This window comes from Lynx rufus, unplaced genomic scaffold (genome assembly GCF_022079265.1).
Source record: "Lynx rufus isolate CCGP_SWC_20201006 ecotype Redwood Valley unplaced genomic scaffold, mLynRuf1.p SCAF_11, whole genome shotgun sequence".
In the NCBI taxonomy this organism is placed as follows: domain Eukaryota; kingdom Metazoa; phylum Chordata; class Mammalia; order Carnivora; family Felidae; genus Lynx; species Lynx rufus.
The window spans coordinates 10,919,797-10,947,519 of NW_025814825.1; the positions used below are offsets into that span (position 1 = coordinate 10,919,797).

Here is a 27,723-nt window from a genome sequence, read left to right on the forward strand (position 1 = left end):
TCACAACCCCAAGATCAAGAGTCACATGCTATTCCAACTGAGTCAGCCAACCTCAGTATTCAAAATACTAGATGTACCCAGACTAGATCCTGTCCTGGAGGGGAAAAGATGGTATGAAGGAAGGACATTATTGGACAAAAATGTGGACAGATCAGACAAAAGTATTTTACCAATATTAAATTTCCTGACGTTGAAACCATATTGTGATTACATAAAAGAAAAGCCTAATCTTAGGAAACACACACTATACATTATGATTTACTTCAGGGGCATAAGCCCTGAGCCCATCTAGCTCATCATTAGTGACAACGAGCCATGAGCAAAGTCCTTGGCTAGCAGCAAGCTGCCTCATCAAGCACTTAGGCCCCTCACCCAGCCATCAAACATCACCACGTGCCTGGCCCCAACCACAGAGAGTATGGGGAGTAAAGGCCTGAAGGCAAGGTGAGCAAGATCAGTTCTTCCCATTGCAGTAAGCATCCTGAGCCCACAGGGCACCCCAGAATGTCCAGGGCCCTGCTCAATCTGTTCTATGGCTAGCATCTTCATGGTATACAGCCCATTGTGTATACCAGATGTATACTACACAACCTTAGGGGAAAAAATCTATACACACGCACACACACATTTAGCAGATGAATCTGAGTAAACAGTACATGAGTGTTGACTGCACTAATCTTGCAACTTTTCTTTAAATTTGAAATTATTTCCAAATAAAAACATTTTTTAAATGTTTTAAGTGTACATATTCTGTGGCCCAACAATTCCACTTCTAAGTATTTAACCCAATATATGCCTCACAGGTGTGAAATAAAAGATGTATAAAGGTATTTCTTAGGGGCGCCTTACTTAGTACAGCATACAACTCTTGATCTCAGGGTCGTGAGTTCAAGCTCTGCATTGGGTATGGAGCCTACTTTAAAAAAAGTCTTGGGGCACCTTGGTTGAGCATCTGACTTTGGCTCAGAACCCACAGTTCATGGGTTCAAGTGCCATATCAGGTTTTGCGTTGACAGTACAGAGCCTGCTTCGGATTCTGTCTCCCTCTCTCTCTGCCCCTCACCTGTTCAAGCTCTCTCTCTCTCAGAAATAAACATTAAAGAAAATGTTTTTAAATCTTTAAAAAAAAAAGTTATCTCTTATAGGATTGCTAATAAAAGCAAAGATTGAAATGCCAAGGAGATACTTAAATAAATTACAGTACATCCATACAATGAAACATTATGTCATTATTAATTAAAAATGAGACAGCTTGATGAGTACTGATATGGAATGATCAGCAAGATTTAATCTTTTTTTTTTTTTAATTAACGTTTATTTATTTTTGAGACAGAGAGAGACTGAGCATGAATGGGGGAGGGGCAGAGAGAGAGGGAGACACAGAATCGGAAGCAGGCTCTAGGCTCTGAGCCATCAGCCCAGAGCCCGACGTGGGGCTCGAACTCACGGACCACGAGATCGTGACCTGAGCCGAAGTCGGACGCTTAACCGACTGAGCCACCCAGGCGCCCCAAGATTTAATCTTTAACGTGAACTTAAATCTTTAAGTGAACAATAATATACATGGTATTCTACAATTTACCTAATGAAAAATATATAGGTGTGTGTGTGTATATGTGTGTGTAGGTGTGGATGTGTGTATACACACACACACACACACACACACATATACACACACACATACATTGTCACACATAAATGTTTGAAATCTCTGTGAAAGGATATATAAGAAACTGATAGCAACGGTTGTCTTTAGGGAAAGGAACTAGGTAACAAGTAGGATACAGGGAGAAAGGACTTACTTTTTTACCATATACCTCCTTGTACTATTACAATATGGTAAACACAAATTTATAATCTGTTTAAAAATAATAACATTATTTAAAAAATACCTGCACAATTGGGTACTCATTTCCTTTTTTTATTATTAATTTTTTTAATCTTTATTTTTGAGAGAAAGAGAGAGAATACAAGTGAGGAAGGAGCAGAGAGAGAGGGAAACACAGAATCCAAAGCAGGCTCCAGTCTCAAGCTGTCAGCACAAAGCCCAATGTGGGGCTCACTCATGAACCATGAGATCATGACCTGAGCCAAAGTCAGATGCTTAACAGACTGAGCCACCCAGGCACCCTGGGTAATCTTTTCCTAAATAACTTTCTCTAACCATCATGGAGCCATTCTTTACTGTCATAATCTCCTTAGGCAGATTCTTCCAAGTGTTTTATTTCTTACAGAGCAGGACTCTATTTAAAATCTCCAAACCAGTTCATACTCATTATTTAATGTCTTCTGCATTTAAATTCTCCCTTTATACCAAAAACCATAAAATACCTAGGAATAAACCTAACCAAAGAGATGAAAAACTATTCACTGAAAACTACAGAAAGCTTATGAAAGAAATTGAAGAAAACACAAAAAAAATGGAAAAACAGTCCATGCTCGTGGATTAGAAGAACAAATACTGTTCAAATGTCAATACTACCCAAACCAATCTACATATTCAATGCAATCCCTTTCAAAATAACACTGGCATTCTTCACAGAGATAGAACAAACTATCCTGTATGGAACCAGAAAAGACCCTGAGTAAGCCAAAACAATCCTGAAAAAGAAAACCACAAAGCCAGAGGCATCACAATTCCGCACTTCAAGCCGTATTACAAAGCTATAGTCATCAAGACAGTATGGTACTGGCACATGAACAGACACATAGATCAAGGGAACAGAATAGAGAACCCAGAAATAGACCACAAACATATGGCCAACTAATCTTTGACAAAGCAGGACAGAATATCCAATGGAAAAAAGACAGTCTCGGTACACCTGGGTGGCTCAGTTGGTTAAGCTTCCGACTTCAGCTCAGGTCATGATCTCACGGTTTGTGAGTTCGAGCCCTATGTCGGACTCTGTGCTGACAGCTCAGAGCCTGGAGCCTGCTTTGGATTCTGTGTCTCATTCTCTGTCTGCCCCTCCCCAACTTGTGCTCTGTGTCTCTATATCTCTCAAAAATAAATGTAAAAAAAAAAAATTTTTTTTTAAAAGTCTCTTCAGCAAATGTTGTTGGGAAAACTGGACAGCGACATGCAGAAGAATGAACCTGGACCACTTTCTTACACCATACACAAAAATAAACTCAAAATGGATGAAAGACCTAAACATAAAACAGGAAGCCATCAAACTCCTATAGGAGAAAACAGGCAACAACAACAACCTCTTTGACCTCAGCTGCAGCAACTTCTTACTTGACATGTCTCTAGAGGTAAGGGCAACAAAACAAAAATGAACTACTGGGACCTCATCAACATAAAAACCTTCTGGGGGTCCCTGGGTGGCTTAGTCGGTTAAGCTTCCAACTTTGGCTTAGGTCATGATCTCACGGTTTGTGGGTTTAAGACCCGCTTCGGGCTCTGTACTGACAGCTCAGAGCCTGGAGCCTGCTTCAGATATTCTCTCTCTCAAAAATAAACTTAAAAAGAAGTTTACTAAGAAACTTTAAAGAAAATTAAACATCAAAAGCTTCTGCACAGCAAAGGAAACAATCAGCAAAACTAAAAGGCAACTGATGGAATGGGAGAACATATTTGCAAATAACATATCAGATAAAGTGTTAGGACCCAAAATCTATAAAGAACTTACCAACTCAATACCCAAAATACAAATAATCCAGTGAAGAAATGGGCAAAAGACATGAATAGACACGTTCCCAAAGAGGACATCCGGATGGCTAACAGACACATGAAAAGATGCTCAACATCACTCATCACCAGGGACATACAAAAAAAAAAAAAAAAAAAGGCACTATGGTTTCCTGCTTGCTCACTTCCTTAAACGATTTAATCTGAAGTAGCACCTGCCATGTTGTGAGAACACATTAGACAGCGCTACAGAGAGGCTCACGTGGCAACAAAATGAGGCCTCATGACTACAACAGCCAGCTAGGAATTCAGGCCTCATGACAACAGCCATGTGAATGCATCATCATGGAAGCAGATCCTCCCTTCTAATGACCAGCTCCACAAGGGAGACCCCATGGGAGACCCTGAGCCGGTACCTTCCAGCTAAACCACCTCTGAATTCCTAACCTAACATAGTTTGCTAACAGAAACTATGAGGTAATAGATTAGACACGAGTCATTTAAAGCTACTAAGTTTTGATGTGATTTATTTCGGGGGAATAATCAATACAACATGCAACAGATAAGGCATCACTGTATGTTGACTAGGATATGACCAAAAAAAAGTTAAAACTCTGAAATGCAAAAAACAAGTGTTGGCAAAGATGTGGAAAAACAAAAAACAAAAAAAAACCCCAAAAAACCCCTCTGTTGCACTGTTGGTGGGAATGCAAACTGGTACAGCCACTGTGGAAAACAGTATGGAGGTTCCTTTAAAAATTAAAAATAGAACTACTCTTTGATCCAGTAATCACACTACTGGGTATTTACCCCAAGAATACAAAAACACTAATTTGAAAGGATTTATGCACTGCCTATGTTTATAGCAGCATTATTTACAATAGCCAAATTATAGAAGCAGTCCAAGTGTCCATCGATAGATGAATGGATAAAGAAGATGTGATACACACACATACACACATGCGCACACATCCATGTATAATGGAATATTACTCAGCCATAAAAAAGAATGAAATCTTGCCATTTGCAACAACATGGATGGTTCTAGAGAGTATAATACTAAGTAAAATAAGTCTGTTAGAGAAAGACAAACACCATATGATTTCATGCATATGTGGAATTTAAGAAACAAACCAAATGAACAAAAAACAAAGAAAAGAGACAAACCAAAAAAGACTCTTAACTATAGACAACAGAGGGTTACCAATGGAGGTGAGTGGTGGAATGGTGAAATAGGTGAAAGGGATTAAGTGGTACACTTATGATGAGCACAGAGTAATATACAGAATTGCTGAATCACTATACTGTACACCTGAAACTAATATAACACTGTATGTTAACTATAGTGGAATTAAAATTTTAAACTTAATTTAAAAAATAAGTTTCTAATTCTAAAAAATTTTCAAATTTCTAATTACAAAAAAGAAAAATGGGGTGCTGTGTGGCTCAGTTAACTGTCCCACTGTGGATTTCGGCTCAGGTCATGATCTCAGTTTGTGAGTTAGAAACTTGATCAGATTCTGCATTGAGAGCATAGAACCTGCTTGGGATTCTCAGTCTCTCTCTCCCTGCCCCTCCCCTGCTCATGCACACACACATGCTCTCTCCCTCTCAAAATAAATGAATAAACTTTAAAAAATAAAAATAAAAAGGCAAAATGTAAATAACAGCTGTGTTTTACTGAAATGCAAAGTGGCAAATAAGGCAATAAGTAGAACTCTTTAAAGCAAAAGCTTTATGAAATCTACTCATATTCTGAATGTCATGCTATGTAGTCATGACCAAAGGACAGCTTCTGTGTGTTTCAGTTTCTTTCGGTTGCTATGAGATTATATAAGATGTCTAAAAGCACTGAACACAATGCCTGACACATGTCAGGGATCTAAAATGTTTTTAGGACAATAGGTCATATGACATTAGTAAATAAGTTGTGTGGCATTTTGGAACACACTTTTTCCATATAAACAGCGAAACAGAATTACATCTGGGAAAAGCAGATTTATGTCAACTAGTCTGGAAATCAAAATTACCACTAATAAAAATACTTCTGTGAAAAAAAGACAGTCTGCAATAGGAGTGATGACAGAACAGCAGATTATGCCAACCCCTCTGCATGTAGTCACTCACAAAATGCCAACAATTAGGGGCGCCTGGGTGGCTCAGTCAGTTAAGCACTGACTTTGGCTCAGGTCACGGTCTCATGGTTTGTGAGTTCAAGCTCCACGTCAAGCTCTGTGCTGTCAGCTCAGAGCCTGGAGCCTGCTTCTGATTCTGTGTCTCTCTCTCTCTGCCCTTTCCCCACTTGCACTCTGTCACTCTCTCTCTCAAATATAAATAAAACATTAAAAAAATAAAAATAAAATAATAAAATAAAATAAAAAATGCCAACAATTAGCCATTTGTGGGTTTGTATGTATTTTCTCCACTGTCACAAAAGTCTGCAAAATAGGATTTATTGCCTTTTTCAAAACCTTTCAAAAATAGTAACCTGTTCAATCCTAAAACTAGCAAAGCTAGAATATAAAACCAAGTCCATCTGATTCCCAAACCCATAAAATTTTCAGTATGTCACATAACTACAAGTAAGGCAAAACAGTTTTTACACTGAGAACAGCTGAAGAATCTATTGCACACATGTACAGAATATTCAGATATTTTTAGCTCAAGAGTTTCTATTCTGCAATTTCAGAAGCTCTTCACAGAACTGCAGTGGGGTACTACAACCCTGGAATCTATATTCTAGTATTACTCTGATTTATATTTAATAGTCTAATAGCCAAATACCTTCTGGATACCAGGAATAGATTTTATAATAGAATTGTACCTACAGCATGTCTTGTACTACTTACATTTCCTTCAGATGTTTTATTTCTTGAATAGTTTGAAAAGCATATTCTTGTAGTTTTTCTGGGGCAAAGCTATTGCTTATTGCTTTTTGAAATACTTCATGAAGAACTGTACCAATCAGCATTCGACGTGTGGCTGGATTACAGCTCTATTTAAAAAAAAAAAATCATATATTTTATTCCACACTATTAGCACACATGATCTCATATTTATTACCAATTTTAACTACCATAGCCAAACTGCACTAGTGAGACAAATGCTAAAATATTAAACAATTTTTATTCTAGTAAGTAGAATTACAGATGACTTTCACTTTCTTCTATTCAGAACTATCCGAATTAAAGACTATACTTTCAGGGATCATTTCTATAGTTTGTTATTAGAGAAGTTTCTCTGAACGTAAAGAATTACCCAAATTATTTTACAAGCATGTTATTTTTTTTTTTAATTTTTTTTTCAACGTTTATTTATTTTTGGGACAGAGAGAGACAGAGCATGAACGGGGGAGGGGCAGAGAGAGAGGGAGACACAGAATCGGACACAGGCTCCAGGCTCTGAGCCATCGGCCCAGAGCCCGATGCGGGGCTCGAACTCACGGACCGCGAGATCGTGACCTGGCTGAAGTCGGACGCTTAACCGACTGCGCCACCCAGGTGCCCCCAAGCATGTTATTTTTAATGAAAATCAGTAATTTCTACTTTGAAAATATTAAAAATAACCTATATGAAAAATTTCAATGTATTTTCAATACTTAATATATTCTTTTCTAATTTCACTTTATAATCTACCGAAATAAAATGCAATAAAGCCATGGCTCATAAACTCATGTAAGTAAAAGACATTATTCAAACATAAAATTTAAATTTACAGCACAGATTTTTGACAAGTTCTCTCCACTCAAAAAGAAACAGTATTTAAAAAAAGAAAAGGGTGCCTAGGTGGCTCAGTCTGTTGAGTATCTGACTTCTGCTCAAGTCATGATCTCACAGATCGTGGGTTCAAGCCTTGCATCGGGCTCTGTGCTGACAGCTCAGAGCTGAAGCTTGCTTCAGATTCTGTGTGTCTCTCTTTCTTTGTCCCTCCCGCGCTTATGCTCTGTCTCTGCCTCTCAAAAATAAACATTATAAGAAATTTTTAAAGAAAAAAAAAAAGGCATATTATTTCTCAATTAACCCTTTTCTTAGCCTAGACATTCCCCTTAAAGCTATCAAAAAACTAGATAAAGTCCACCAAAACATGCTTCAGGAATTTAAAAAATTAATTTACAGAGGGATTCTCTGTACTATTCATGCAAGTTCTTAACAAGTCTAAAAGAACTACGAAGTAAAAAGTTTCTAAAACAATTTTGGTTTTCTACATAGATATAAATTGTATAATTTTTAAAATACACTGAAAGGAAGAGGAAACTCTTAATAAAAACCCAGGTTCTTCAGTAAATGGAACTGAAACAAAGAGGGTAAGAATAGGTAGAATATAGATTAAAAAAAACTTAGGAGACCTATCAAAACATAAATCAAAGACTCTGGGGGTGCCTGGCTGCCTCAGTTGGTAAAGCATCTGACTCTTGATCTCAGGGTTGTGGGTTCGAGCCCCACACTGGGTATAGATATTACTTAAAAATAAAATCTTAAAAAAAAAAAACAAAAAACAAAACCTTGTTTGAATTCTGACAAACCAACTGAAGAAAAAACTACTTTCTATTAAAGACATTACAGAGAAATAATGGGACATTATCTATCTGGGCATTATATTAATGAAAGGAAATACTTTTAATTTTATGGTGTATGATAAAGGTATCATATTTATATTTTTAAAAGATCCACCTTCATTTACATGCAAAATAATATAATGTTTGAGAACAGCAAAATGGGTATATGGGAAATTATTCGAATCATCTATTTATGTATGTTTGAAATTTTCCAGAATATTTTTTTATGAGAGACAGTCACATTTATTTTTAGTTTATTGGAAATCACATGAAGCCAAGTTTGGAAATTCCTAGAAGCATTAAAAAATATCATCACTCACATTACTTTTATCATTAGAATTAATTATTTATTAAGCACTGATCAAGATTCAAAGGATTCAGTCACCTGGTCTTGAGTCCTAGCACTGCCACTTATTAGCTACAGTAACTCTCAGCAAGTCATTTAACATTTAACCTCTCTGAGCCTGATTTTCCTCATCTGTAAAATGCAGCTGATTATTACCATCTACCTCACAGGGATTTGTGACGACTAAATGAAATAAGAGTATAAAAGTGCTCTGTAAACTCTAAGACCCTGCAGAAACATTAGCTGTTAATATTATTCACCCTAAAAGTTTCACTTAGGACAGCTCTTCTCATACATCGAATACTACTGGCTATGCTTGTGCCAGAAATCAGTATGTCTGGATATAGAATCAAATATCCAAAATCTTCATCTATTATCCAAGTATCAGATATGCAGTCTCCCTCCAAATGAATGATGTCCCCCGGCTCCACTGGTAAAGAGCACCTAAAAATAAAGCAAAATATACATAGTTTAGGTTCCTATATTTAAACATGTTAAGGAAGCTTCAAAAAGCAAATGAGTACTTTATCTGAAGGAATAGTATTTGTAAATTTCTGGGTCTTTCAAAATAATTTAATACTAGGATGCAGTCTTCAGAATCAACTCCTACTCATTCTACTCCTTTCTACCTTTGAAATACAACTGAGAACACTCAGGGGTCTTCCTTAAATACCAAAAAGGAAAACTGCTTAGTGTTAGCATCATTTACTGCAAAAGCTATCAAATCTTTAATAGCGTCAATACACAGCTCCACTTATGGATTAGCTTATTTCAATAATAATTCTCTCATTCTTAAGATTTCTAGCATTTCTACAGTTTCTGTAAGTCTTGAGACATGAAGACAAACCCAATGTGTTAAGAAGAAAAACATACTGGGGCACCTGGGTGGCACAGTTGGTTAAATGTCCAACCTTGATTTTGGTTCAATCTCATGAACCATGAGATTGAGCCCTGATTTGGGGCTCCAGCATGGAGCCTGCTTGGGATTCTCTCTCCTCTTTCTCTGTTCTTCCCCCAAGCTAATGTGCACACACAACCTCTCTCTCTCACTCTCTCTGAAAATAATGAATAAATGCTAAAAAAGAAAAAAAAAAGAACAAAATCGTATTTATCATTCTTATCTAGACAAAGAGCCTAAATAGACAAAATTAGACCTCCACTTTCTCTGAATTTGCCCTTTACCCCTCACATACCATACTTTGCTTGTGTAGAGAAACCTAGGGTTTCAGAATGTTCTTATGCTGTAATTAATTTTGCTTTTAGTGAAAATAATTACGAGTTTTAAGCTGCAATCTTAAAAAGTATTGGGAAGGGGCGCCTGGGTGGCTCAGTCGGTTAAGCGGCCGACTTCGGCTCAGGTCATGATCTCGCGGTCAGTGAGTTCAAGCCCCGTGTCGGGCTTTGTGCTGACAGCTCAGGGCCTGGAGCCTGTTTCAGATTCTGTGTCTCCCTGTCTCTGACCCTCCCCCCATTCATGCTCTGTCTCTCTCTGTCTCAAAAATAAATAAACGTTAAAAAAAAAATTTTTTTTTAAGTACTGGGAAACTTTGGAAGTAGTCATCTAATAAGGCCCTTTGTTTGGGTTTGGGCCCCGCGTCGGGCTCTGTGCTGACAGCTCAGAGCCTGGAGCCTGCTTCGGATTCTGTGTCTCCCTCTCTCTCTGCCCCTCCCCTGCTCATGCTCTGTCTCTGTCTTAAAAATAAATAAAAACATTAAAAAAAATTAATAAGGCCCTTTGTAGTTAATTTTCTTTTTTTATGCTTACGTTTTTGGGTTTTTTTTAAATGTTTATTTATTTTTGAGAGAGAAAGTGAACAAGAGAGGAGCAGAGAGACGAACCCACAAACCATGAGATCATGACCTGAGCTGAAGTCAGACGCTTAACCAACTGAGCCACCCAGGTGCCCATATGTTTATTTTTGAATGAGAGAGACAGAGCATGAGTACGGGAGGGGCAGAGAGAGAGAGAGAGAGAGAGAGAGAGACAGAATCTGAAGCAGCCTCCAGGCTGAGCTGCAGCACAGAGCCTGACATGGGGCTTGAACTCACAAGCTGTGAGATCATGACCTGGGCCTAAGTTGGACACTTAACTGACTGAGCCACCCAGGTACCCCGTACTTAATTTTCAAATGACAATAAAGATCAAGTTTCAGAATAAGGGCTTTGAGATGCTGAGGTAATAAGCAAAATGTTTACATGGAATTAATTCAGGTTCATATCTGCTCCCTTAAGACTCTTAAGCCAGATCAGTGCTCAAAGTCACACAAAAATTACCAGTCATTCCTAAGGATACACAGTTCTTTATATTCTAGTGACTGAGAAGCAGTGATGATTAGGTGCTTTTCATGGTTTCCTTCTTCATTCTGTACAGTATTGACTGCTAATACCAGGTACCGGTTATCCATTCCTCGGCTCAGAACTGTTTTAGAAAAGGAAGCTTCCTCTTTCTTCTGAAATCTGAAGCATACACAAACAGAACTACTGTAGCATGAAATAAGCCATCCAATTTCCTTTATCTACAAACCAGCCTTCTAGTTTTCTAGGTTTGTTTCTTCTAGAAAGCTTATCACAATGACCATTAGCTAAAATACGTAAAAATTAAGAGAGCAAGGGCATAGCAGAATTCCGATTATAAAACTTCCCAAAAGTAATGCCATTTAAAACATGCTTGTGATACGAGTTTTTCCAAATACTGTACAGGTTCTCAAGAGCTCTGTGAAACATCCATGATTATGAGGATTAAGGATAAATTGAGAAATATCAAATAACAAATTCCTACCACTGGTGCAAATCCTCCCAAAGTACAAATAAAAGCAAATGTCTTGTACACCATCTTTTTTGTAAATGAAAGGTATTGTTAAGGAAAACCATAGTGGAGGTGGTTTGCTGAAATACTACCTTGAGCCACAGTATTGTATCAATCTTTAGGAGCCTACTTAGAAATTATCTAGCCGTACCTACTATTTAATGAAGAAAATCTTTCTGTAAAATCTCAGTATGAATCAACTAGCACCTACTTCCTAGAGAAAAGCAAGCTTAATACCTGTCACATTAGTTCATTCATACAGTGACTCAACTCAGAAATTTCTCATTTATAATGGGCAAGTCAACTGCACAATACTTTTATCCATTGATCCTAGCCGCCTGAAAACTATGCAGGACTGCTCTAACCGCTCTAGAAAATACTAAGTCCCTCTTTAGTCCTTCCAGTTTGATTGCAGTCTTTATCAGTGCCAGTACAAGAGTCCACAGTCATTACCTCTCTAATTATAATACCAAATGCCTTCCTATTATCCTCAAACTATCTTTGTCACCCAACCCTAGACTCTTACTACTTTGTAATCACCTCATTCACCTACTCCTGGGCTGCGAAATTCCCAAAGGTCAGTTGGGACACCTTAAGGATCTCGCAAAGGTATTGCTGATCAAAACCCAAAACGCAAAGATCCGTCAACAATAATTATCATTATTATTAATTGAAAATAATTCCACATTATGCTGGTCAAGTTGCCCTGACCATTTAGTCCAAGTTGAGGATGCAGAGTTCTCCGTGGGATAAGTTTCTCCAACTACATAAGGAGAAAAGCATCTAGCAGTTGCAATTTCCTTTTATGAAGGCTAGTTTAAGGTGACTGGCACTCCCCGAATACGGGCAGGAATGAACGGTTGAGTAAGCAGTTTTCGAGCTCTGGCCCAAGTGCGGACCCAAAGAGAACCCTATGAAACAGATCCCAGCTCGGGAAACTCGTCCGGCACCCTGGGACCCGAGCGGGATCATTTTATCCCAAGCCTGGCTTCCCGGAGGCGTGGGTGCCGCCTCTCCCGCTTTCTTTCAAATCTCCCGCCTTGCTCCCAAACCCTCCCTCCGCTCCGCTCACAGCTCCGCCGGCGGACCAGCCTCTTCCCCGAGACTCTTCTTCAACAGCTCCAGTTCTTCCAGCTGCAACATCCCGGGGGAAGACACTGCAAACACACGCCAGTTAAAACCAGGGAAACGGAGAACCTCAGAGAAGGAAAAGAAGCGCGAGTCCGCGAGGCGCCGCACGCATGCGCATGTCCGCCTGCCCACCGCAGTCCCAAGTGACCTGCGCGAAGCAGCCCCTCCCAGCCCGGCATGCTCCACGTGGAGAGCGGCGCTTGGGCGGAGATTTTAAGAGATCCTTGCTCCCTTGCTTATGCGTTAGGAAAATTGGGGGTGTTCTTAATCTGGCCCAGACAAATATTCTCGCATTTTCTCTAGACACGCCAACGCATGCTCAACACACGCTCTTAGAACAGAACCAATTACCCAAACCCAGGCGTCCCTTGTTAGCATGCAGAATTTTCTATTCTTTTGGGAGAAAACCTCGCCTTTTTTTTCCGGAAAATTGAGAAAATAGAAGACATCAGGTAGGAATTTCCTCATGATACCACGACTTTCTACAAAAGTACTAATATCCGTGCTTGTCTTATATCCTCTTTCCACTTTTTCAACAGTGGACAAAGTCCACTGATCAATGAACAATCCTATTTGTACTCATTCAAGGGCCTTTTTTTCTTCAGCTACTCCGTCATTCTCTTGTATCATCAATGTGGACCTCACTAGTAGGTTCCTCCCAGACTTGTAATGTGGCCCAGTGTCTCCCACCTTTGAAAGATGTTACCTTGGGGAGCCTCGGTGGCTCCCTTGGTTGAGTGTCTGAATTTGACTAAGGTCCTGATCTTGCTGTTGGTGAGTTGGAGGCCCTGCATTGAACTCTCTGCTATCCTGGAAGAACCTGCTTTGGATCATCTGTCCCCCTTACTCTCTGCCCCTTCCCTGCTGGTTCCATCGCAAAATAAATAAACTTTAAAAAATAAATAAAACAAAACAAAATAAAATAAAAGATGTTGCCTTGATGGATTTACTCCATCTCTCTCTTGGCCATCCTGAGAGCAAAACTTTATTTTTTTTATTTTTTCAGTAATCTCTACACCTAACATGGGGCTTGAAGTCACCATTTGAAAGAGTCACTGGCTCCACTGACTGACCCAGCCAAGTGCCCCTATCCTCCCATTTAAAAATAATCTTTATGGGGCAGCTGGGTAGCTCACTGGGTTAACCATCTGATTCTTGATTTGGGGTCAGGTCATGCTATCATAGTTCTTGAGTTTGAGCCCTTCATGGGGCTCCCAGCTGACAGCATGGAGCCCGCTTGGGATTCTCTCTTTCTCTCCCTCTCTCTCTGCCCCTACCCTACTCTTAATTTTAAAAAATCAAAATAATCGTTATTAAAAGTTGTCTTTTATATTCGTGTTTATTCATACAAAATTATGAGAAATTTCTTGGGGGGAAAAAAAGCCTTGCCTGTAATAGATACAGATTTTCTTCCTTTCTTTCGTTTTCTTTCTTTCTTTCTTTCTTTCTTTCTTTCTTTCTTTCTTTCTTTCTTTCATGTCTATTTTTGACACAGAGAGAAAGAGAGAGAGCAAGCACGTGTGGGGTAGGGGCAGAGAGAGAGAGGGAGACACAAAATCCAAAGCAGGCTCCAGGCTCTGAGCTGTCAGTACAGAGCCCCATGCAGGGCTCAAACACATGAACCATGAGATCATAACCTGAGCCAAAGTCAGAGGGTTAACGGATAGAGCCACCCAGGCGGCCCAATACTTACAGATTTTCCACCTGTGACACCACACGCATCTGGTTTTCCCCCAACCTCACAGGCCCTCTTCAATCTCCTGCATTGTTTCTTCATTTTCTGCCCAATCTCTAAATGTTGGAAGTCCTCAGAGTTCAGTTTCTGGACATATTTTTCTATCTACTGGTTCCCTAGGTTTTTTCAGACATTGTCATGGCTTAATTTTATTATTATTTTTTTATTCTCGTGGCTTTAAATACCATCTCTATCCTGCCAATTCTCACATTCATGTGTATAGGCAAGGCTTTTCCTCTGAATTCAAAAACACAACTACTGCTTGATATCTACACTTAGCAATATGGGGGGGGGGGCGGGGTCTTTAATTATAACATGGCCAAAATGGAATTTTTATTTTCTTGACAGACCTATTATTCTTCTTAGTAATAGCACTATCGACCCAGAAGACAAGGCTAGAAATTCAGAAGTCATCCTGATTCTTTTCTGTTACTACTCACATCCAATCCATAGGCAGACACATAGATTCAACTTCTAAAACTATCTTAAATCTCTTCATTCGTTTCCATCTCCACTGTCACTACCCTATCATTGTCTCTAACCTAGAAAACTGCAACACACTGTTTTGTTCTAAGTTTATTTATTTATTTTGAGAGAGAGGGAATGCATGCATGTAAGCAGGGGAGGGGCAGAGATTTTATTTTATTTATTTATTTATTTTTTTTAATTTTTTTCAACGTTTATTTATTTTTGGGACAGAGAGAGACAGAGCATGAACGGGGGAGGGGCAGAGAGAGAGGGAGACACAGAATCGGAAACAGGCTCCAGGCTCCGAGCCATCAGCCCAGAGCCCGACGCGGGGCTCGAACTCACAGACCGCGAGATCGTGACCTGGCTGAAGTCGGACGCTTAACCGACTGCGCCACCCAGGCGCCCCGAGATTTTATTTTTAAGTAATCTCTAAACCCAACGTGGTGCTGGAATTTACAACCTGAGATCAAGAGTCACTCTGTCTTCTGACTCAGACAGCCAAGTGCCCCGGTCTCTTCTGTTCTAATGTGATTGTTTTTTGTTTTTGTTTTTATTTTTACTTTGAGAGAGAGAGAGAGTGTGTGTTTGAGTGGACGGTGCGGGGGGGGGGTGCAGTGGGAGAGTGAGAGAGAGAATCCCAAGCAGGCTCCACACTCAGCACGGGGCCAGAAGTGGGGCATGATCCCACAACCGTGGGACAAAGACCTGAGCCAAAATCAAGAGGCAAGTGATCAACTAACTGAGTCACACAGGCACCCCTAAAGTGATTAGTTTTTATAATGAATCAATGGTGAATTTTGCTAAGTACTTTTTCTGCATCTATTGAAGGATCATGTGCATTTTCTCCTTTATTCTGTTATTATTGAAAATTACTGACTTTATTAAACAATTTGGCAATCCTAGGATAAACTCGGATGTATCTCTGGGTTTGATTTGCTAATGTGTTGACTACTTTATTTTTTATTTATTTTATTTTTAATTTTTTTTAATGTGTATTTATTTTTGAGAGCAGGAGACAGAGAGTGACTGGAGAGGGACAGAGAGAGGGAAACAAAGAATCCAAAGCAGGTTCTAGGCTCTGAGCTGTCAGCACAGAGTCCAACATGGGGCTGGAACTCACAAACCACGAGATCATGACCTGAGAGGAAGTCTACACTTAAACGACTGAGCCACCCAGGAGCCCCTATTTTCTTTTTTTAAAGTAATCTCTACACCCAACTCATGACCCTGAGATCAAGAGTCACATACTCTACTGGCTGAGTCAACCAGGTGCCCCAATTTGATTATACGTTGTTAAGGATTTTCCAATCTTTGCTTTTGAAAGATACTGGTCTATAATTTTCTTATAACAACTTTGTCAGGTTTGGATATCAAAGTTATGCTGGCATCATAACATGAGTTGGGAAGTGTTCTTTGTCTTTTAATTTCTGAAAGTTTATAGATTCTTTCTTTCTCAGATGTTCATTAGAATTCACATCTGAGTCTGGAGTTCCTTTTTTTTTTTTTTTCCTTTTTTAAAGATTTTATTTTATTTTATTTTTTAAAGTTATTTACACCCAGAATAGGGCTTGAACCCACAAACCCAAGATCAACAGTTGCACACTCCACTGACTGAGCCAGTCAGGGACCTGGAGTCTGGAGTTTCCTTCTGGAAGAATTTTTGATGAATTCAATTTTTTAAATTGGCTGTGAAGATTTTTTTCACCTATGGTAGTTTCTATGGTGTGATTTTCAAGGCATCTGTCCATTTCATCTAAATTGTTACATTCCTTGGCAAAGAGTTATTTAGGAATGCCTTGTTATCTTTTTAATATTCATAGGATCCACGGGCGCCTGGGTGGCTCAGTCGGTTGAGTGTCCGACTTCAGCTCAGGTCACGATCTCGCAGTTCATGAGTTCAAGCCCCACATCAACTTCTGAGCCATCAGCCCAGAGCCTGGAGCCTGCTTCCGATTCTGTGTCTCCCTCTCTCTCTGCCCCTCCCCCGTTCATGCTGTCTCTCTCTGTCTCAAAAATAAATAAACGTTAAAAAAAATTTAAAGAAAGTATTTGTAGGATCCCTAGTGATGTCCTCTTTTTAATTCTTTTTTAAAATTTTTAATGTTTATTTTTTTTAATTTTTTTAAATGTTTATTTTTGAAGGAGAGAGAGAGTGTGAGTGGGGGAGGGGCAGAGAGAGAGAGAGAGAGAGAGGGAGAGAGAGAGAGGCACAGAATCTGAAGTAGGCTCCAGGCTCTGAGCTATCAGCACAGAGCCCGAAGTGGGACTCAAATGCACAAACCATGAGATCATGACCTGGGCCGAAGTTGGACACTCAACTGACTGAGCCACCCAGGTTCCCCTTCTGATTTCTGTTTTAACTGCAAACTTTGTGGACAAAGTAGAGTGATCTTTGTAAAAACATAATCAGACAGTTTTATTCCCCTGCTGAAAACCTTCAAGCATTTCCCATTGTATTTAGGATAAAAAACAAAATTATTACCATATCCTTTAGAGCCCTCAGTGGTCTGGCCTTTGTCTATTTCTCCAACCCCATTTGTTGCTACTCATTCACTCACAAAGTTTCATTCACAGTGGACTTTTGACAATTCCTATGCAAGCCAAGCTGTTTCCTGTTTGAGGCTATTCTCTTCACCTGAGGCCATTCTGCCCCCACAATTCTGCATAGTTATTTCCTTTTTATCCTCCATGTGTCAGCTTAAAGTATAGCATATTAAAGAAACTTTTCCCTGATGATTCTAAAGTAGTTCTCTGATCCTTACACCCAACAATTATTCTCTATAATGTGGCCTATTTACTTAATAAGCATTTTCCATAAACTATCATAATTTTATTGATTAGTTTATGTTTATTGACATGTTCCAAATTTATTTGACGTTAGAGTGTCATCTAAATAGGATATTACTGGGGCGCCTGGGTGGCTCAGTCGGTTAAGCATCCAACTTCCACTCAGGTCGTGATCTCCCAGTTCATGGGTTTGAGCCCCACATCAGGCTCTGTGCTGACATGTCAGCTCAGAGCCTGGAGCCTGCTTCAGATTCTGTGTCTCCTTCTCTCTCTACCTCTCCCCCGCTTGTGCTCTCTCTCTCTCAAAAATAAACATAAAAAATGTTTTTAAATAGGATACTACTGTGTTGAAGTATAGCATCATGGCTAGCAGAGTAGGCTGTAGATTCACTGGCTGAATTTGAATCCTAGATCCACCACTAACTGTGTGAATTTGGGCAAGTTATTTGATCTCCCTGGGCCTCCGTTATTCCATGTGTAAAAAAGGGATATCAGATAGTACCTATCTTATAGTTGTTGTAGAGATAGAGTTAAGGCATTGAAAGCGCATAAAACAAAACCTGGAATATAGTAGGTCCTCAGGAAATATGCATGACTTATTTGTCATCAATTTCTAGGGCCTAACGGTGTCTGTTTTTCAAAGAATTGATGTGAGGAATTGTGTAAAGTGTTCAGTTCTTATCCAAGTATGTCAGGTATCATTGGCCCAACTCCTCAAGGCAATGCATTATTCACATAATATAGGTTTTATTATTTGCCATTCATCTTTGCTCAAATTAGCAACAAGACATTTCCTTCCTTCCTTTCTCTTTTTCTTTTTCTTTCTTTCTTTGTTTCTTTCTTTCTTCAAGACAGAGACAGCATGAGCAGGGGGAAAAGCGAGAATCCCAGCACAGAGCCCAATGTGGGCCTCAGACTCATGAAACTGTGAGATCATGACCTGAGCCGAAACCAAGAGCTGGATACTTAATTGGAGGAGCAACCCAGGCGCCCCAGTAACAAGACATTTCTATGAAACAAAACAAATGAATTTCTTAATTGTTCTTCCCATGGTCTAATTGTGCCTTATTTCTGCCTACTGAACATAAGGTCTCCAAAAACGGGGACTGAGCCTTCCTTTTTCCCATCAGTATACATCACTGAGCACCTATTATGGTGCCACATCCTGTGCTCCTTATAGGAAATGAAGGCATGGCTCTGCTTTGGAGAGAACCAGTTCAGGGGACACAGGTAAAAAGGTAATTACCATAAAGTGTGGTACATACTGTATTAGAAAGATACCTGGTGTTAGATGCTACTGAACATTCAAATCAGACTATAAGTACAGCTAACAGATCTCCCAAGGTAAGCCCCCCATTATGCTGATACAATGCCTGACACACAATGGATGTTGAATACCCAAGGGGAGAATAGTGTAAGATATTAGTATATATACCCATTAAACTTTCTTTTTTTTTAAGTTTTATTTATTTAATGTTTATTTATTTTTGAGAGAGAGAGCGTGAGCCGGAGAGGGGCAGAGAGAGAGAGGGAGCCAGAGGATCCGAAGCAGGTACCAGGCTCTGCACTGACAGCAAAGAGACCAATGTGGGGCTTGACTTCACGAACCTCAAGATCATGACCTGAGCCAAAATCGGACACTTAACTGAGCCACTCGGGCGCCCCTACCCATTAACCATTCTAACTCCATACCCTTGAAAACTAGGAGTGGTACCTCACTTACTGCCTAGACCAGACCACTGTCCCATTCTATAGATCAAAGGGGTATTCTCAAAAAAGGCAGTAAAAGAGTAACAATGGAAATCAAAACAAATAGTCAATCTTCAGTGGAAGATAACCTGGCAAGATACACTTTGGGTCATCAATCTGAAATAAATCAAATATAACTATAGTCATTATTTTAAATATTCTTGCATTCTAACTATTGATGTTTATCATTTGTGCTTTAATAATGTGAATAGTTAAAAAAGAGAAATAGGGGCGCCTGGGTGGCGCAGTCGGTTAAGCGTCCGACTTCAGCCAGGTCACGATCTCGCGGTCCATGAGTTCGAGCCCCGCGTCGGGCTCTGGGCTGATGGCTCAGAGCCTGGAGCCTGCTTCCGATTCTGTGTCTCCCTCTCTCTCTGCCCCTCCCCCGTTCATGCTCTGTCTCTCTCTGTCCCAAAAATAAATAAACGTTGAAAAAAAAAATTTTAAAAAAGAGAAATAATGGTCCAAATATGAATAAAATTCTGTAACATAGAATGCAAATTTTTATTTAAAAAAATATTTGCAGTCCTCTTTTATTGATAACATAACTGAGATATTTATTTCATACATTTAAATTATCTTGTGACTTGATAACAATATTTAGCTACAGTATAGCCCAGAAATGAAAATATACAAAATACTTTCAAGAACACACGTATTTCTACCTGTGGGGTACACTTACAAATCATACAAAGACACATATTTACTTTAAAATAAAGACTTTGAAAATGAAACCAGTTCATCTAATTTTTACCAAAGTATGACAAGAAATCTTTTATGCAAACAAAATTAAAATTGAAGCAGAAGTAACACTTTTCGACTTAGTTTTCTAATGTCCTAAAAATCACATCAATTAGATGGTAACTAGACTATTGTGGTGATTGTTTTGCAGTAAATACAAATATTGAATCATTACATTGTGCACCTGAAACTAGTATATTGTTATATGTCAATTTTACCTCAATAAAAAAAATTATAAAGTTAGAGCAGTTAAAATAGTTTGCATTGATCAAAAAAAATCACATCAATTCTACAAATTGCTATGTCTGAGGACAGAACTGTATTTGTTCCCTTTCTACTTCTGTCATGCTTACAGTAAAAGATAGAAAGTACTCTAAACACAATAAATGGAATTCTTATATTTTAAGCCATTTTGATATAAAGGATAGCAAATCAAATCAGTTTTATGTTTCTACTTAAGTTTATATTGCACTAAAATTATTTTACATGGAAGAACTAGTTGATGTATCATGACAAAATACCTTAGAAACTTCTTTGACATTCACATCTATATTAATAGATATTTCACAGTTCACTTAAATAAGTTTTCTAGTATATACCAAATCATCTAACAAAAACAAATCTATAATGCTAATCTGTTTTGAGAGCAAAGATATTCAGTATTTATCATTACTGCCTTTGGGAAATATATTGACTTTTAAAAACAAATTTAAGTCAGTCATAGTACCTAGTAATAACATTTGAGCAACACCTGAAAATTCTTCATTTATTGTTGAGCTTCTACAAGGCTAATTTTTAAATACAGCATTTATTTTATTTAAAAACAAAGAGAAAAAGTGTCAGTCCTTTTATGCAGTGGAGCAGAATTATGAGAAGAGAGATACTAAGAATACTGTTCAATGCTGGCTTCTAAACTACTTCCCTCCCACCCCCCCCCCCTGCCGCCCCAGTAATCTCTACACCTAACATGGGGTTGGAATTTATGACTCCGAGATTAAGAGTCTTAATCTCAGCTCTTCTGGCTGAGCCAGCCAGGTGCCCCCTAAGCTACATTTTATAAACATAAAAATTCAGTTCTCATCATTCTGCTGCAATATAACCAAGCCTGTTTATTACAATAATAATAACCAATGTTAGAGTCTTTGAAAATCATGATTATACTTAAAGCTTGGAATTAAAGCATGATAAAGCCTAATGGCAACCTCTTGAATCCCATTTTAAGTTAGTGCTACTCCCAAGAAACATTTTAAAACAGTTTCAAATAACCTAACTGATTAGCCAGCATCAGCTTAGGAATTTTTTTCAATGTTCTCAGTTATAACTTTTGGCATCAAAAAGCACGGTAAGCACTTTTGATTTGTTATGAATAAAAAAATCAAGTACTAAAATACCAGTGGTTCCTGTGACTAGGGAAATAGCCCCCTTCAAGTAATGTTCCCCTCAAAATTAAAAGAACATTTATGTCTCCCTGTGAGAGTTTACTCAGGAAAAGAAATCACGATTTTCTTCAGTTGAGGTGAAAAAACTGCTTCATAAGTTCGTATGTTGTAAAAGCCACTGCTTGAGAGGGAATACAGCGAATGTAATTAAGAGATAAGCCACGATATAATCCTCTTCGAATTCCATGGTGTCCATAGACGTACTTCATAGTCTCCCACATGGTACTGAAAGACAATAGTTAAATGATGACACCTTTATGCCCACTGATGAGATATTTTCAGGATCCATAATAGCATTTTTAAAAGAAGTCAAAATGTCAAGGGCACCTGGGTGGCTCAGTCAGTTGAACATCTGACTTTAGCTCAAGTTATGATCTCACAGGTTCGTGACTAAGATCCCCACATAGCTCCCTGTGCTGACAGTGAGGAGCTGCTTGGGATTCTCTCTCCTTCTCTCTCTGCCCCTCCTCTACTCACCAGATCTTCTGTCTCCCTCTCAGCCCCTCCCACACACCCTCTTTCCCTTTCCTTCAAAAATAAATAAACATTTAAAAATAAAAAAGCCAAAATGTCATCTTGAATAGCTTTTGGAAAGCAAGTGTTAAAACAAGGTGAAAATGCACCATAAAACAGCAATTCATTCCAAACAAGTACAAGCATTATACACAGAATTGCTGGCTCATTAATACAATTTACTTTGTTTGGACTATGTAAAATTTACTGGCAACACTATATCATAAAAATATTTGAAATATTTATGTATTCTTTTTGAGGGATGTATGCTCAGTTGCCCATCAAGCTTCCATTTCAACTCAAGTTTTATACTACAACTAGCAGATGGTTATAGAACTAATGGTTAAAGGACTATCAGATATAGGCAATAAAGACTTTCTAGTTTCAGTGTTCCTTCCTTTCAAACCAACATTTTGGCTTTTGCCTTTCTCTTTTGATAGGCAATCTGGACTAAAATCTTCAAAAAACCTTTTAGGCAATTCAAAGGCAATTCAAAGTCCTGAGCAAATGTTCTGCTCTTCCCCTGAGGAACAACACACCACCCAGAAAACAGAATGATTCTAAATCTCTACAGATTATAGAAAACTCTAGAGCTGTGCTGGGTAATGATGGTAGCCACTAGGCATACATGGTTAGTGAGCACTTAAAATGTGGCAAGTCCAGGGGCGCCTGGGTGGCGCAGTCGGTTAAGCGTCCGACTTCAGCCAGGTCACGATCTCGCGGTCCGTGAGTTCGAGCCCCGCGTCGGGCTCTGGGCTGATGGCTCAGAGCCTGGAGCCTGTTTCCCATTCTGTGTCTCCCTCTCTCTCTGCCCCTCCCCCGTTCATGCTCTGTCTCTCTCTGTCCCAAAAATAAATAAAAACGTTGAAAAAAAAAATTAAAAAAAAAAAAAATGTGGCAAGTCCAAATTGAAATGTGCTATCAGTATTAAATACACCCTGGATTTCAAACACTTAGTTTCTTTATTTTTTTAATGTTTTTAAATGTTTATTTGTTTTTGAGAGAGAGAGAGAGAGAGAGAGAGAGCGAGCCAAGAAGGGGCAGCGAGAAAGAAGGAGACACAGAATCTGAAGCAGCCTCCAGGCTCTGAGCTGTCAGCACGGAGCCGGATGTGGGGCTCGAACCCATGAACTGTGAGGTCATGACTTGAGCCAAAGTCTGGGCTTAACTGACTGAGCCACCCAGGTGCCCCTCAAACACTTAGTATTAAAAAAAGGATGCAAAGTCTTGAGATGTTGAAGTGATAATATTTTTGACATATTAGGTTAAATTAAAATATTTAACTTTTTTTTAAGTTTATTTATTTAAGTAATCTCTACACCCAACATGGGGCTCGGACTCACAACCCCAAAATCAAGAGTTGCATACTCCTCACAATGAGCCAGCCGGATGCCCCTAAATTAAAATATTTTAAAACAGTCATCTGTTTTTTTATACTTTTTTTTAATGTGGCTACCAGAAAAGTTTAAATTATAGAAGTGGCTCACATTATATTTCTATTTAACCAAGCTGCTCTAAAGTGATTTTTTAAATTTTTTTTTTTTTTTGAGAGAGAATGAGAAAGAATGCGCACGAGCACATGTGCAAGTGAGTGAGGGTGGGACAGAGACAGAGGGAGAGAGAGAATCCCAAGTGGGCTCAGAGCTGTCAGCGCAGAGTCTGACTCAGAGCTCAGTCTCCCAAACCATGAAATCATGACCTGAGCCAAAATCAAGAGTCTGACACTTGACCAACTGAGCCACCCAGGTGCCCCTAATGTGAATTTTTAACAAACTTTTAAATAATCTTTACACCCAACATGAGGCTCAAATTCAGAACCTCAAGATCAAGAGTTGCACACTCTTCCAACTGAGCCAGCCAGGTGCCCCTAAAGTGAAATTTTTAATAGGGATTGGGACTTGGGGTGCCTGGGTAGTTCAGTCAGGTAAGCGTTGGACTTCAGCTCAGGTCATTATCACACGGTTCGTGAGTTCAAGCCCCGTGTCAGGCTCTGTGCTGACAGCTTGGAGCCTGGAGCCTGCTTCGAATTCTGTGTCCCCCTCTCTCTCTGCCCCACCCCTGCTTGTGCTCTGTCTCTCTGTCTTTCAAAAATGAATAAATATTGGGGCGCCTGGGTGACTCAGTTGGTTAAGCATCCGACTTCGGCTCAGGTCACGATCTCACGGTCCGTGAGTTCAAGCCCCGCGTCCGGCTCTGGGCTGATGGCTCGGAGCCTGGAGCCTGCTTCGGATTCTGTGTCTCCCTCTCTCTCTGCCCCTCCCCCGTTCATGCTCTGTCTCTCTCTGTCTCAAAAATAAATAAATGTTAAAAAAAATTTAAAAAGAATGAATAAACATTAAATATATATATATATATACACCTATATATATTCTATATATATATATATATATATATATATATATATATATATATATATATTGAAGTGATAATATATATATATGGATTGGGACTAGATTGAAAGTTTGTAAATTTACCAAAGGATACTATGGAAGATCTGAACTACTGGTAAGACCACAGTCCTATCTCTATACCTACTTTAAACATTACATTTCCTAAAGAAAATGAACAATGACAAATGGAAAACTTACAGGCACTTTTCAAATTCTGGAAGAACAGTTCCTAATTGCATTCGCCGACGAGTTACATCAAACGGGTAGCTAAAAGAAGAAAAAGGCAGAAGGATACAAAAATGATTTCTAGCATTCTACTCAACAATTATTGAATACAAAGTCCTACATGTTATTTCCCTAGGAAATAATGTGTTCTTATACCTTTATTGTTTTGTCTAATTTAGGAGTCAGGACATAAGCACATGAATACAATCAAACAGCAATAAAGAGGTCTTGCCTTTGTTTATGTGGTTCTATTGGGTTAGATGATTCTCTCTCATCACCACAATATAGAGTTCATTCCTCAAGGCCAAATTCAGTGCCACTTTCTGAAGAAACGAACTGGGTATTTTTCATTGTTGGAACCCTAGGACAGGGTTTCTCAACTTTGGCACTATTGACATTTTAGGTTAGATAATTCTTAATTGTGAGGATCTATCCTATTCAATGTAGGATGTTTAAGCACATCCCTGGCCTCTACCCACTCCATGCCAATAGCATAACCCCAGCTGTGACAGCCAAAATTGTCTCCAGATATTAATAAATGTCCACTGGAGGCAAAATCACCTCTAGTTAAGAACCACTACTCTAAAAATATTCAGTAAGCCCCCTTGTATACAGTAGACCAACAAAAAATTTTCCTTAAAGGCAAAAATTAACAATACAGATACTGCATTTAGAGAACAGAGAAAATTCTGTTAAAAAAAAATTTGCCCGAGGGGCACCTGGGTGTCTCAGTTGGTTGAGAGTCCAATTCTTGGTTTCAGTTCAGGTCATGATCTCACAGTTCGTGAGCCTGAGCCCCACATTGGGCTCTGTGCTGACAGTGTGGGGCCTGCTTGGGATTCTCTCTCTCTGCCCCTCCCCTGCTCATGCTCTGTTTCTCTCTCAAATTAGGTACACTTAACTAAAATTAAATTAAATTAAATTAAATTAAATTAAATTAAATTAAATTAAAATGCCTGAAATGAAATATACAAAAGGAATCTCTCTTAAGAGTGGGACCCCAGGTGATTTTTTTAAATTACTTTTATTTTGCTAATATTGACTACTTGTCAATGTAGTTAAACAATTTATGTAATTTATCTCATTCCATCTTCATAATTGCATGAAATAGGTATTGTTATCCCAACATTAAGAAAATTGAATCTTACATTCTCAAGTGTCACAAAGCTGCTTTTTACTTTCCTATTCAAAGATCTCCATGGTACCTAATATATACTTAAGTGATATATGACAAAAATAATGATATATTTGTATAATTATATATATATATACACACACACACACACACACACACACATATATATATATTTTGTGTGTGTGTGTGCAAAAAGGTGATTTTATCAAAGCATGGGGACAGGACCCGTGGGCAGGAAGAGCTGCCTATATTTATATTCATAATGAAATGTTATAATTAAAAAAACATGTGGGGCTCCTGGGGGGCTCAGTCAGTTGAGTGTCCAACTTCGGCTCAGGTCAGGATCTCATGGTTTGTGAGTTCGAGCCCTGTGTCGGGCTCTGTGCTGACAACTCGGAGCCTGGAGCCTGCTTAGGATTCTGTCTCCTTCTCTCTCTGCCCCTCCCCCATTTGTGCTCTCTCTCTGCCTCTCAGTAAAAAAAATTTTTTTAATAATTAAAAAACATGTTTTTTTAACCAAACAGCTTAAGAAATAGCATTACCAATAATTGAAGTTCTGTATGCATTTCAATAGCATCTCCAGGAATTATTTTTTAATGGGGTAGTGAGAAGAAGAAATTTTATGGGAATCAAGGGAACAAAAACCTCAGTCTGAAGGATTCAGTTTCCAAGCCGGAAAAGACATATGTGAGTAGAAGGAATTGGTTAGTAGAAGGGAGAGAATGTAAGAAGACAAGGTACAAGGATTAGAATACAGGAAAGAACAATGGGAAAGAAAGAAAATATCATTCTAGGCAATGTTCTACAGCAACAAACAGTAAGACATAGTATTTGGATACGTACAATGTGAAAAATGGTTTCAAGGTATTATTAGGGCTAGAAGATTAATGGTTATCAATAACAAATAAGAAAGCTGGGAGCTGAGGATTGTCACCAAGAGGAAAAAAGGAATTAATATCTGAACTATGGAGTTTGCACTGATGGCAGAAGTCCAAGCAGAAATATCTAAGAGCTTGCTATACAGAAGTAATGGAGAGGAAGTAATGGAGAATTAAATAAAATTTGTTATCTGTGCAGAGGTGACCACTGAAACCATAAAGATAGATGAGCTATTCTACACATTTATGGGAAGAGCATAGGACTAAAGCCAGGCTGCGCCTTAAAATATCAGCATGGATAGGAAGAAAGAGGAAGATATGAATCAGTAAGATACTTGAAAAGGTGGGGGTGGGTGGGTTGGGAAGGCAGATGGCCAAGGAGAGGTACTGTTACAAAACTGAAGGAACTAGGGGCGCCTTGGGTGGCTCAGTCGGTTGAGTGTCCAACTTGGGCTCAGGTCATGATCTCGCGGTCTGTGAGTTCAAGCCCTGCGTCCAGCTCTGTGCTGACAGCTCAGAGCCTGCAGTCGGCTTCAGATTCTGTGTCTCCCTAGCTCTCTGCCCCTCCCCCACTCGCACTCTGTTTCTCTCTCAAAAATAAACATTAAAAAAAATTTACAAAAACGAAGGAACTAGAACAATTGGAAGGAAGCAAAAGAACTAAGAGGGAGTCTTTGGATCTGGTAAGAGTCAATGGGTATAGAATACAGTTTAAGAAAAGAAATGAGAAAGAAAAGATTTTAAGGATCTAGATTGGAAGTGAGTAGTAGTAAAGAAAAAGGTAGGAGCAAGAAGAGAATCAAAATAACTAGAGGTGATCATGTTTCTACAAATGCGCAAGGTTCCACAGCCAGACTGCCAAAAGTAAACCACCACCTTTTTTTCTTTACCTTCAACCTAGTATGATCTGCTTCCACACACAAGTATACGGAATCTGCTTTCACACAAGTAATCCTTGACTGTAAAATCCAATGAACACCTTACTTTTCAGTACTTATATTACTTTGATTTTTCTTTTCCATTGGATACTCTTTTTCGTCTTTGTGACAATACTACATCCTGTTTTTCAGGATACTCCTCAGTCACAGAAAGCTTTTCTTCTTCTTCCTGAAAAATTCCTGCTTCTTAGTGTTCCAGCCTCTTTTTATCTCATCTACACAATCTCTCTTGGACTAGGGAAATCCTTTG

At 38.9% G+C, this 27,723-nt stretch overlaps 2 protein-coding genes and 1 pseudogene across 2 annotated transcripts in view; 1 reads left to right on the plus strand and 2 right to left on the minus strand.

Annotated features, from left to right (window-relative positions):
- The window catches only part of DNA2 (DNA replication helicase/nuclease 2), a 53,682-nt gene extending 41,169 nt beyond the window's left edge, over nucleotides 1-12,513 (minus strand). Inside the window, exons 1-4 of the mRNA XM_047071902.1 lie at nucleotides 12,414-12,513; nucleotides 10,810-10,992; nucleotides 8,796-8,979; nucleotides 6,484-6,629 (exon numbers count right to left, since the gene is read on the minus strand). Coding sequence (XP_046927858.1) covers nucleotides 6,484-6,629; nucleotides 8,796-8,979; nucleotides 10,810-10,992; nucleotides 12,414-12,484 — 584 coding nt within the window. The 5' untranslated portion in view covers nucleotides 12,485-12,513. The remainder of the gene's footprint in view (nucleotides 1-6,483; nucleotides 6,630-8,795; nucleotides 8,980-10,809; nucleotides 10,993-12,413) is intronic.
- Nucleotides 6,823-6,900, plus strand: LOC124507318 (uncharacterized; annotated as a pseudogene).
- A 7,181-nt stretch (nucleotides 12,514-19,694) lies between the features above and the next one.
- SLC25A16 (solute carrier family 25 member 16) overlaps nucleotides 19,695-27,723 on the minus strand; it is a 50,724-nt gene continuing 42,695 nt past the window's right edge. Inside the window, exons 8-9 of the mRNA XM_047072860.1 lie at nucleotides 24,496-24,564; nucleotides 19,695-21,647 (exon numbers count right to left, since the gene is read on the minus strand). Coding sequence (XP_046928816.1) covers nucleotides 21,542-21,647; nucleotides 24,496-24,564 — 175 coding nt within the window. The 3' untranslated portion in view covers nucleotides 19,695-21,541. The remainder of the gene's footprint in view (nucleotides 21,648-24,495; nucleotides 24,565-27,723) is intronic.